Source organism: Erithacus rubecula, assembly GCF_903797595.1.
Source record: "Erithacus rubecula genome assembly, chromosome: 4".
Lineage (NCBI taxonomy): Eukaryota > Metazoa > Chordata > Aves > Passeriformes > Muscicapidae > Erithacus > Erithacus rubecula.
Window position 1 is genome coordinate 20107918 of NC_136686.1, and position 13275 is coordinate 20121192.

Below are 13275 nucleotides of genomic sequence, written 5' to 3' on the forward strand. Positions count from 1 at the left end.
CCAGCAGCTCTCATGCAGGCTACAGCTGCACTGTAATGAGGAGGCAGGCAAAGAAGGCATGTGGGTAAGTCCTGCAAACAGGATGGGCAGTGTTGAAGCTAGGAAAACTGCAGAAGACAGAGAGCAGTGAAGGCACATGCAAAGAAAAGAAGGGAATAATCGACATAGTGGGTTCAGTAGATTGCAGAAGGAAAAAAACAAATAAACAAACTGGTAATATGGACTCTGCTTAAAATTTCTTACATAGCCAAATGTTCTTCCAAGAAATGTTCTTGAAGTACACCTGGAGTTCACATGACAAGATGGTTTCACCAGAGATTTCTTGCCAAATTTCAACACCAAAAATGAGAAGCAAGCTCAGGAGTCAGTGTGGGAACACATTCACCCCATGTGCACTTGAGCATGAGCTGCCTCCCAGGCAGGCTCTGGGACCACACTCCTTTCCTCTTCTCAGAAGAACACAAGTGCTGAAAAATAAACGTTTTCTGAGGCAGTGGAGGGGAAATGACCATGTCTTGCCACTGCACACCTGCAAGAGCAAGCAAAACAAAGAAACAGGGCCTGTGAGAGGCACTGGAGCAGGGCCACGTCACTTCTGTACTCCCCTCTGTCCCTGTGCAAGGAGAGAGACAGATCCAGGTATTTTTCTATCAACAGGCACTCACAAAGATCAATTTATCAATTTGACCCATAATGAAAGAGGTATCTAAGTTTCTAGACATGAATGTTCCATCTTTAACTCTGGAGAAAAAACCCAACCAGCTTGCTTAGAGTTTGCACCAGATGTGCACAGGTCAGAGGTGCTGCCAAACACTGTGCATAAAAGATGTGTAGATGTGCCACTTAAAGCTAGTCTAGTCCTGGACTTGGACTTGCTGTGTCATCAGTTGGATTCAATGATCTTGAGGCCTTCTCCAACCTAAACTCTTCAATGATTCTGTGATGTTGGTGATAAACATCCTGGAAATGCCTATGCCATAAGCCAGTTACTTCCCAAGACCTAGTCTTGCTTAAGAAAGCCATGGACAATTTTGAAATTCATGCTAATGAGGTTATTTGACACTGGGACCTGGTTCAGATAACATCCCATGTTGAGGAAACACTTCAGTAATTACAGATGAAACTATTAAATTTGTACTTGTGTTCTTCTCTGAGCACAGTCCTCAAGCTCATGAGATCTCTAAATGCTCCATTATTCAGAGATTTAAAGCATAGTTCTCAAAATTTAAGTTATAAAGGTTATAAACAGCACTAACTAACAAAATTTTGTTGCTGTGATTTCCAAACAAAACTGAGTTTCAGAAATGTAAGACTGAGTGTTATGACACTGACATAGGGAAAGCTGTGTATTTTTATTTCTATGTGGTCACAGATTCACGTGGCAGATTTCATAAGAATTCAAGAAAATCGTGTGGTTCAGTACACCCTCCACCCCCCTTTCCAGTGTTCCAGTTGTGAAAAAAATGGATTTTTTATGCTAGAAATTGTAAAAATTGCCTCTAAACAATGGCATCATCTGAAGACATTCAGACTGTCAAACTTCATTGTACCAGAAAATAATCAAAGGTATGGAGAAAGTAAGATTTTCCTAAAAGCTTGGTGCTGTATTTAGTCACAAGCAAGGAAATCCCTGTAAGGAACTGAAAATCCATTCTATATTTAGGATCAGCTTAATAGGATAATGTGGCTACGGTTTACTATTCTTCAGATTGATGGAGTTTTGCATTGTTTCATTGAAAAGGCCAGACTTCTTCAAGAAGCCTGATCTTGCCACTTTTGCAAATAAGCTGTCTTAAGGTCAAGGAGAAAAACTTCCATTTTCTTCTTTTGGTAGTTCATTGTCTTATGCAAGTCTAATACTGTTCTGAGTAGGCCAACACAGAATTGTCTGCTTTAAAAAGGTGCCCATACCATTCTGCAAAACAAAGAGTTGTTAAGCTACAGCCATCCTTTCAGCTTAAATATTTCTTTTTCTGCACAGTGCAATTCATGTTTACAATCTTATAAGAATCACAGAATTACTACAAAAGACCTCTAAGATCATTGAGTCCAACTGTTAACCCAGCCCTGCCTTGTTCACCACATCCCCCAGTGCCACATCTACATGTCTTTTAAATACCTCCAGGGATGGTGATCCCAGCACTTCCTTGGGAAGCCAGTTCCAATTCCAGTTTAAAATAGTACTCTCTGACTTGCTCTAGTATCTTATCTCAAAATCACATTTGAGCAGAAAGCTGAGAGCCTCATGCGATAACAAAGTGCAGCAACGTTCTAACCAGATGCAGAACATAAAAGGAATACATCCTAAGTTTCAGAATAGCCAAGCTCTGCCCTGGGTTTAAACTGATCTCCAGTTTTCCACCTGCAAATAATACAGGAGATGTTAACTGAAATGCATAACATTTTTTGTGCCAAATTTTCAAAAAGCGTCCACCTCCAACTTCTTTTTTTTTTTTTAAATATGCTAGAATATTGCCATCTGTGAATGTGAAGCTGTGGAAGCATGAATCTGAAACTTGTCATCTGTTCATCAACATGCTGGTAATAAAAAAATGCAAGTGACAGAAGGCTGGGGTTTGGGGAGGGGGTTGCAGAGGGTGGGGGAACCATGCATGTTTTGCCAGAAGGCAATGAGAAGCCACACCTAGACCAAACTTGGGATGCTTCTGCCAGGAGCTCTGCACCTCTCATGCCTGGCTGGAGAGCACCCCAGCCTTCCCATGGAGACAGCATCTGACAGATCCCTGCCTCTGGAGCTAGAAATCAGACACCTCTGCTATTTCAGCATGTCCCAGGTATATTCACTAAAGCAGGAGAGAAATGCTGGTAATGGCACACCAGCTAGGTACCCAACACCCAGCACTAACAGCTCAGTATTTGCTCTCAAGCCAAATCTTGACTTTTAAAACCCACCATTTCAAAAATAACTTTTCGCTCTGGAAATTATATAAATAAAATTTATTCCCAAGCAGAAGATAATGTATTATAAAAATATTAATAATTCTGATAAATTTGACCTGATAGAAACCTTTCTGCCTTTTTGCAATTTCTTCTCACTCAGTGCAAAAGCTCTATTCAAAGGCTGTATTATGGAATTGTTCAAGCCATTGCTTGTAATACAGCATATTAATAAATTAATTTTCTCTTCCTAATAGCAGTTTTCCATTCCAATTTCCTTTATCTGACTTCTGCATGATTTTTTCAAATGATAAAATGCTCTCTTTCATATAGTTAATTCATTCATGACTTTTAAAATTCATATTTCACATAAATATGCTGGCAAGTTTGCTTATGTTAGATTGATCCCTTCCCCCTATAGTTTTCAGCTCTCCATCTGAACAGATTCCTTAAATTTCCTTCTCTTTTAGCAGCTTTAATTTAATCCAGACCTTTTGTAAGAGAACTTTTATGAATAGCAATTTTTTTCACACATGAGAAAGCCCCCTGATCATACAGGATTATATTAATTATCATTAGCTGCACATTTCTTAGCAATTCTGGCACTAGTTTGCAGTACATACCAATAAAACCTCATGATGCAACGTCTCAAAAATTGCTGGAACAACATTTTCTCAGTGCTGAATAAGGCCTCATAAGAACAATAACTGCCTTCAAAGTCCAAACATCCCATAATCTGCTCATCTCCACAATATGTCACAGCTTTTGATCTCTGCACAAACCCTGCTGTTGTATTGGTTCATCTTTCAAAAGGATGCTCATTTTTGACATCTTGACTTCACAATTTTGAAAGGTGAACGAGTAACAGCTTCCCCTAAATTGTCTTAGCAGATGCATTGCTTGTAAATTCATGACTTGTTTTCTAGATTTGACTTCTAACCCTTAAGTAATACTTACACAAGGATTAAATAAGTTTTTTAACTCCTAAATCAAGCCAAGAGACGGCCACAAGCACCTTTTGGTGGGTTTTTTATTCCCCTTAATACCCACACAGCATCTTCCTTGCACCAAGACTCCTTTCTCCTGGTGCAACTTTGCTTCTGATCATTGCATCTACTTCCCTTTAAAAGATGGCAAAAAAATTGAAGTGAATGAGACTGTGCAGTCCAATCTTTACATGGTACCTGAGAAAGTTAAACCTTGGTGTCCCACCTCATAAAAATGCTCTTTCACCCCTTCCTGGCCCAGAAACAGGTGAGGAACAGGAAGGGGCTGATGACTGTCACCCTTTTCCTCTTAGAATAGTCAGAGTTGGGTTGCAGTTTCAAAACACATGGATAGTTACCAGACTCACCATCAGCTTGTCCTCCAGGTGTGTTTTAAAAGAAAGCATTTCAACATGGGCTTGACTCTCTAGCAGATAAACAATACCAAGTCCAGGATATTCTGGACTCAATGTCCTGTGTCAGTGGAGATCCATGCAGGCTCCTTACCATCCAGAGACAGCAGAAGATGTCAGACACCATCTGGCCATCAGTGTTTTCTACAATCTTGACCAACAAAATGCACCCCCTTGTCTGCATCCCATCTGGGGATCATCACTGTCCCTGTGTGGCACTGAAGAAAAACAGACACCTCCCTCTAGGGGCTTGGGGCAGACATCACCTGAGCAACTGGAGCTGCTGTGGGCCTTGTGCTGGCTGACCTCTACACCTTCCTTTGGGTACTGCTCACAATCACAGTACAGGCAACTTTTAACCCTGGGGCAAACAGCACTGAGCTTTCCTGACATATCGCTGTAACACATTTTCTAAAACTGAACACCTGTTTTCTGATCCTGCTTTCTGGAACCTTTCTAACGTTACAGCATATATGCCAAAATACTGTATTACAGCCTCTCAGACAATTTGTAAAGCTGTACTAGCTACCTTGCTTCTCTCACACAATCTCCTGTGTATTTTCTGATTGCCACAAATGCAGTGCATTAGAAGTTTTAAGCAACCATTAATCACCTTTTTAGGTTGACTTCACACCAGGATGCAACGAAACTCCCATCAGACTTCAAACACCCAGCCTGACCAAAATTTCCACAGGAGGCATAGGGTCATTAACAAGCTGAAAAATTGGCAATTGTTTCAGAAGCCAGCTCATGCTAGCTTTTGGATTAGCTCCTCCTGCATTCCAGGAGGCTGGTTTGAGAACTGGGAGGGACAGTGGCAGGCAGGGGACCGAAAGCTAAAGAAAGCTCATGAGCCAGTTCAGAAGGTATGTTCCAAGTTCCTCCCCAGGTCTTTTGCCTTTTATTCTCCAATTCAGGTATTACATTTCCACTGGTTTCCACCAGGATTGTGCATGCACCTTGACATGTTCACAGAAGTTCCACGATACAGATTTTCACAACTGGGACAGGTCCCTACAATCAGGACACCAGGGTGACAAAACAGATTCTGGAGAATTTCCCACTGAATAGGATGGAGAGAACATAATTATCACATCGTAGCACTACAATGTCTCATAAACATAGAATAGACTAGATCCATTTACCACAAAAATCACAGAAAATAACTTATCAAAGAATATATATTTTATGTAAAATATACATTTGTAGAATATAATTTTAATACAATTTTTATACTTATTGATGTTGGGTTTGCAACACTTTGAATTTAAAAAAAAAACAAACCCACAAAATATTCTTGCTGCCAGAATTTTATTTCTGATAATACTTATAGTTTGAGGTAACAATGAAAGAAGACTGTGTGCTGTGAACAAAGTCAGTGATGTTTGTCTGCAGTCACATTTTTGTTATCAAAGTGAAAATTAAACTTAGGACTTGGCATGTACACTAGAATTCATAACAATTTAGGTCATGGCAAACTGAGAAAGCAAGGACTTAGGCAAACCTACTCTGTTAAAACTTGTGACTTTTGCAATATATGCCATTAGTATGACAGAAGTCAAGACAGATGTAGTTTACATCACTATCATTATTAAGCGTGTCTTTGTATGATCCACAGCACAGCTCACTGCAGGAACCAGGAATAATAAACACAGGGGTGTGGGTCTTTGCATGGAGCCTTAGCAACGATGACATGAACTCAGCTTTCCTTGATATAGATAAAAACTGATATTCCATGCACACACGTTTTATTTACACTGACTCATCAACAGTGACTAGTCACCCCTTCCTCTGGCAGCAGTAATTAGGAGCATTTTTCATCTTCTTTAACAAGCTCTGCTTCGCACGCAAAGTCTCAGTGACCTCCTCAAGGTGTGAGTCGCTTATCAGGGTCCATTCAGCAGCAGCAGTCTCTTTCCAGTACAGTCCTTGGTATGGCTAAATTCCATTGTCCCTTTTTCAGCAGTCAAAAATCCATGATAAATTCTGTACAACACTGTAGTTAATATAACAGCAGCACCAGATAGTATATTAATTCATTTGCTAAAAGCTGTTTGCAATTATCTCTCTATTGACAATATTTTACCAAAAGTAAATCAATGTACATCTCTAAATATCAGAAATGTATGCTTTGATAAATACATTATTGTACAAGAATTCTGACATGCAGGTCATGCTATTGGGCTTGGCTATATACAGAACATGTTACACGGTCAACAATAAATTTAATTTCTTTTCCTAACAAAAAAATAAAACATGACAGTCAGGTATTATTCAACAATTTCAAGGATCACTTAAGATTTTAGTAATTATGGTCTTCCCCGTGTAGTTCTAAAGCTCTACAGTTTAAGGGTAATTTTTCCTCACCAGCCCAGAACCTCAAATTTGCCATTGCATTTGTCCTGTTGCATAAACAGAGGTTAATATTGAATGAAAAAGCCACTAGAGGAGAGACAGTTTCAAAATTGTAATGAATGCTGGTTGCTAGGAGGAAGATTGATGCAATAGGCAACTGGTCAGTGCTGAAAAGCCGCCCAAAAAATCTTAGGAGTGCACACGAGTTAGTCTAGATGATACTAACTGCACTTGAAAAATATGCATATTTCTATCTATACACAGATGTACAGTCCATATGAAAAAAAGAAAAAGGGAGAAAAAGTGTTCTTAGTTCAACTTAAAAGAGGGGGGCATTTTAATGGTATCTCTGTGCTTTATGGAGACAGATGGAGAATACAAGGAGACAGGTTGCAAAACAGACAGACAAACAACATATAGGACAAAGCACCTCAAAAATCATTGAAGAAATTTTTGAAGCCCGTGAGCCAGAGGTATAAGGCTGGTCAAAACCCGACTTGAGAACTACTACCCTCTTACAATGGTAACAAAAAAAAAAAAGCCCCCAAAAGTTGTTTCAATTTTACTTGGTACTCAGCTTCTGAAAATGTTGAAGAACCCTGGAGTAGAGAAAATACTACAGTACCAAGCAGCACTTGCTAGCTTAAAATTGCAAGTCTGGATGGCGTTTACCTTTCTTGCATGTTTTGTGCCTTCCCCAAGCCATTAAGAAAGAGATCTGGCTTCTGCTTGCGTGTAACCAGTAATGACAACCTCTTTGCAGTTATCTGTGTGCAAACAACCGGAGACATTCAGAACTCTGATACAGCAATCCAGTACCAAAATAAGTTAATCACAAAATAAAGTCGTTTATAAACAAGTAGATAGTTAAAAAAATAAAAATAAAGGAAAAGGTTAAACAAAGAAAAACAATCCCACATGCAGACCAGTTTATCAGTGCTTTCATTTCAGCAGGATGGTAACAAAGTGAGAACACACATCCAGAGCCCTCTGTGGTCTCCACGATCGGCAACACTGCTTGTCAGGTGATGGAGACAGGATGGTCCATGCAAATGAGCAGACCCTTCAGAGCAGACATCCTCAGAATGGATTAGAGTCACAAGAAATGGAGGTTCAATGGAGTGACTGGTAATTACTTGGAAGCACATTATTTTAAGTAAATCTCCCTGAAAATATGCTTATTTATTGAATATACTGGACAACAGCATCCACTAACTGTCCTTTTATTGCCACAGGAAAGTAGGACAATACAGTAGATAAAAGGAGAAATGCTACCTCAAGTAATCTTTAAAAGCCAAGACAAAAATCTTCAGCTACCCAGGTGGCTTTTCTTACTGCTGACAGTTGTATCATGCAGGAGTCAGACAGCATTTGTGGAGCCTACGCTTAATGCTACATTTATTTCCAATATGTGGTGAACAGTATTTGATTTAATACTATGTAGCCGATTGACGCCATCTGGTTTACAAGATGGAAGGGATGGGAGACCGAGAGCGCCTTAGAGGACAAGGTGAGCTGTAGGGTGATGTTACTGGAGACAGCCGCAGAGCATTGCCTGTCAAGCCAGCTATGTTGTTTAAGCTTCGAGATTTTTCATAGCCTTGTATGAGAAAATGCACAGACATCAGTTGGATTCAGCCAAAAATTAGACAGAGACAAACAGTACAATGTAATGTAATCCAAAGAGCTATCAGGGACTCAAGAGGGAATCTGCCTGCAAAAGAACTCAGTGCTGAGACACATCACTACCAAAAGATGTTATTAAATAAAATTATTTACAAATTAATGCATCTATTTTTTCCCCAAAAAATTAAACAGACCACCACACAAGAGGTCTGACCTGCTCTTCCACATCCCATCTTGCACTCAATATCACCCAGTGGGCTTCAGCAGGGTTGCAGAGAGAGCAAGATAAAGGATCCCACCAGGGTGACTGAGCTATCTGGCTAAGCATAATTAAAAACCCATTAAGACAGATTATAGAAACTGTTAGAATTACATCATCTCTGCTAAATTCAATTTCTAATAAAATACATTTTTTTTATTTAAAATAAATAAACCAGAAACCAGATTGATTTTATACAATATGTGTAAATCAGTTTTGCAGAGGACTGAATGATAATATGAGAAGCTTTATCTTCAAAAAAATTAACCCTTAGGCTTTGCTTCTAATTTTAAAGTCTAGTGAGACAGCAGAGTTTGATGTAATTGTAAATTCCTTCTGAATGGCAAACTTAAACATTGAATTTGTGCTTCTTTTCCAGATGATTTGAACAAAATCAATGTTATTAATCCATATAAGCAAGTAGAAAATAATTAATCACTAAATGAGGCAACCACATAATGCTTCACAATTTGAAGGGAACATTGCACTTGCAGACATTTCTGTTCACATACACTGAGTTCTAGCTACCTACTTTTTGTACTGTGGATTTTTTTTCACTTTGTAGAGGTTATGCTGTAAAACTGAAAAACGTTGCTAGTCACTGCTTCACTATCTTAATATGCAACTATTTTCAGCAGCTGCTAAATAACCCCATTTGTCAAGAAAAGGATCTGCTCATTGGCCTGAAGATATCAGAAAGGAAATACACCAAAGATTAAGACAGGCAGGACCTTATTTGTGAAGTACCTGGGTATATGCTTCAGTGCAAACATGAAAAGTCTCACTGATTTCAGTGGCACTACTTATTTCCTCAAAGAAAAGTAAGCATTTAAGCATCTGTCAGGTTAAGATGTTCAAGTCTAAATTGCTTCAGGGAAATAATGAGACTTTTTCCCGCAGAAACTTTAAAATACTAACACCATAAAGTTAAACCATGTGGAATGTCAGAGAACTTTTTTTCTCTGACTAAAGTGGTTATCAGCTCAAATTCCAGATCTCTAGGTAACAGACAACAGAAAAATCATACCTTAGGCTCTCCCCTTACAACAATTAACATATTTCTTACCTTCTCAAATCTGCATGCTGCAAAATTATACTTAAAACAAATATGTAACCTCATGTCTGCTAAAACATTGTGCAATGTTCTCTCCAGATGGCAAGGGCAGGCTAGACTGTGATACTACACAGAATTCTGATAACATTTCTGAAACAACCTTCAGTTTCTGAGTTTCTATCAGTATTTACACAGACTAGAAAGAATAATGTTGGAAAAGGGAATTAAAGAGAAGCACAATACTAGTGTATATATTTAAACTCCTTGTAAATATAAAGCTTATTAAAAAATCAAAATAATCAGGTAGCTTTTTTACATAGAAACTAGAAAAGTAATTTTTAAGATTATTTTGTTGCTACTGTTCTAGTTATAAAAGGAAAGAACTGATAGAGGAAGATGGTAAAGATTATAAATAAAATAGAAACTCCTAAAAAATGAAAACCAGATATACAAGATGAATAGTGAGTGAAGAATGATCCAAAATTAGTACTTTTTAGGTATTTTAGTGGATCAGCTCTGAATCAGAACAATCTTGGAGATGGAGATGCAAAAAAAAAGCTCAGAATAAACAACAATTGAACACAACCAAGGAAAAATTCAAAAGAAAGAAAGAAAGGGAAAAAAATAAAATGTGAAACTAGTAGACTTGATGTGTGAATGGCATTCAAGCATTCAAACCCATTTGTATATTACTTGAAGGTATTTTCTGCTTATGGGCTAACTTCCCTACTCTGTGTGAAATACTCCAAAGCCAGTGGTTAAAACATTTCAGCCTCAACTAAGATTATCATCAGAGCCAGACAAAGAGCACATTTCTCATCAAAAAACTGTCCATTCTGAAATCAAGCTCCAGTTTTCTAGTAAAAACTACAAAACCAGTTTATTTTAAATCTAGATTTACAAATTAAAACGATCCAGGATAAAATAAGTTTTACTGTTATAAAAATATGCTTTAGTAGCTGATAGGCAATTTCTTTTATTATTTCTGACCTGCTCTAGTCATGGCTGCTGTCATAACTTGCTGAGTGAACTCAAAAACCTGATCATGCATGATGCCATGGCAATCTACCTCCTCGATTCTTACCATTAGAGATATTTTAAATAATCCTAGCTCTTGAGAAGACAGTGAAATATATGCTCAGTGGAAAATGTAGTAAATGTGTGCAAAAACATGCTTGCAATGATTTTTCATTTAAACTAAGCATTATCTATAGGAGTTCATAAATTGAAAATGCCATACACATGGATGGACTCAGGTGAGCAACTACACTTCAGCACCCAGGAATGCAAAATCTGTCAGAATGATACAATTTCAGAAAAATTCAATTTGCCAAGAAATGGGAAGACTACCACTGACCTGCTATTCTTAGGACTATGTCCTGAAGTTAGGTTTGCAGCCACAGCCAGATGTGGCTGCAGGGGTAGAAACAATCAGTCAGCCATGTGGGAGATACAAGTACAAAACAGCTTTGCAAACTCCACTTGGGCAATCCTTACTGACCAGGAGAGAATCAGATTTGAAGAGACTAAATGCTTAGAAAGGGATTTTTAACACCTTACAAGGTGAAGCACTGCTTTACTACATAGCTGAATTATGGCTGGGGTAGACAGTCATATTTTAGTATCAGTGGTGTCTTACCAAGGAAAAAAATAAATATTTTGGCATTATAAGGTCAAAATTTTATTTGAAAGAAATCTAAATATCATCTTAGGATAAGCTTTTTTGTGTTCAGAACAAAAATGTTGCTTACTTCTGACATGTTAACCTTTAAAGTGTATTCAGCTGCAAATTTTATTAAGTTATTAAGAGCAGACTACAGTTATAACGTGATTAATTTATCTTTTAGAATGACAAGTTATATTGAGTGATGAGTGGTTGAATGAGCAATGTTGGAATTGCAGGCTTTTCCATTAGAGATTACAGACATATGAAAGCACAAGTGAAATGAGGGTCCAACATCAAGCACATTTTTTGAAGACTAAAGGGGATGAGTGTTGCTAAAAGGAAAAGAATGACTGGGAGTAAAGAAAAAAAGATACATTGTGAGTACAGTCTTTCCTCTGTGCACATCATTTCACTCTAAGATTGTTTTTCACAAGCACATTGCTGAGTAACCTTTTATGATCTAATGAAAGAAGTCCATACCTTTCCTGATCCCTCCATCAGTAGCACACGTGTAATCACCTGTTGTCAGTAGGAAACATGTTCCCCCTCTTCTGTTTTTGTCTCTTGTACTAGAACGTCTGATGGGAGGGAGCCTTTCACCAGGTGAGAGTGGCTGCTCACTTCCTGCACTGTCTTCACCTGATAACACTGGTTAAAGCACCATGCCCATTTACAGACAATAATGAATGAGGAAATGAGACATCACAAAGAGCTTACGCTGAATGCCAGATATTCCCATCACTCAAAAAGTAGATATAAAGTAAATCATTAGAAGAAAACAAGATTGCAATTCATCATTAATCAGTACAAAACGGCAAGAGATATAAGCTTTTTTTCAAGAACAAATGATCTTTTGAATTCCCTGTTCTTCCTCTAAAATTTGTTAAAATTAGATCAAACTAACATGAACTAAGAAATAATCAAACCAAGGCTCAGTTAGTCACCTACTCTGGACTGTAACTTGTCAGAGAATACAGTCAGCCTTGGATATTTCAAACACTTATTTACTATTTTGCCAATAGTTTTTGCTAAACAGTGTTAGGCAATTTTGTCTAGAATATATTGTTTAATGTTTTAAAGACAAGCCCTCACCCAGAAGGGCTGTATTTTCAACATTTGGCACTATACACTATTTAATAACACACTTAGCTTTCATTTCCATATTTATTACATTTGCACTGCTTCTCATCCTAAGTACCCAACATTAAAGGCTGTCTTGGTCTCTGTACTTTATTTTGTCAAACAGCAAAACTTGTACCTCTCCTGATTTGTCACTCTCAAAGGATTCTCTTTTAAAATTATCTACAATTTCAAATTCAGGCCACACTTCAAGAAAAAAAAAATCTCTTCTCAGTACAGCACATAACTTCAGCTTTACCTTTGCATTTAAACCTGAGCATGTTTTTTTTCCTGAACTGGGAATGCAAAGGGCAGAATTCAGCCTTGAAGTTTTGCACATAATTCATAGTGACTCTAATAACATTCTCTACCAGAAATAAAGCTACAGTGCATGATGTGAGCGGTGGCACTACTGAAAATAAAGATAACACTTTAAAATGGCTCCTTCTTGCAATTCTGCTTTCTCTCTAACTTCTCTTGTAAATAAAGCTGTAGACACCAAAAAAAAGGTGTCTCTTAGTAAGAGACATAGTGATCACACTGAGCCTTCTCCAGTCATGATACCTTTGGTAGGACCTGATGGCATGAAAAAGCTGTTATCATTAACACTTTAAAGATGTTATCTCAAAATGAGTATCAGTTTGAGCACTGAAAAACGAACTATATTTTACTGCCAGCCAGAGACTTTTCAAGTGTTTCCATCCTTTTAAATATATTTAGGATGTTCAAAAAACTGTTAACTTTGTGAACAGTAACTCGGAGACTGAAACCGAGCTTCTTTGAATAAAAATGTTTTTCAGTAACAGAGAAAGAGACCCAAGAAGGATATTGTTCAGAGGCCAACTCTCCAGACTCTTCTTTTTAAAAACTGTATTTCAATTACTGAATTACACCAGTTC

At 37.9% G+C, this 13275-nt stretch overlaps 1 protein-coding gene across 1 annotated transcript in view; it reads right to left on the reverse strand.

Annotated features, from left to right (window-relative positions):
• Window positions 1–5176: 5176 nt before the first annotated feature.
• KCNC2 (potassium voltage-gated channel subfamily C member 2) overlaps window positions 5177–13275 on the reverse strand; it is a 96535-nt gene continuing 88436 nt past the window's right edge. The window contains 2 exon segments of the mRNA XM_079303634.1: window positions 5177–8252; window positions 11738–11905. Coding sequence (XP_079159760.1) covers window positions 8116–8252; window positions 11738–11905 — 305 coding nt within the window. The 3' untranslated portion in view covers window positions 5177–8115.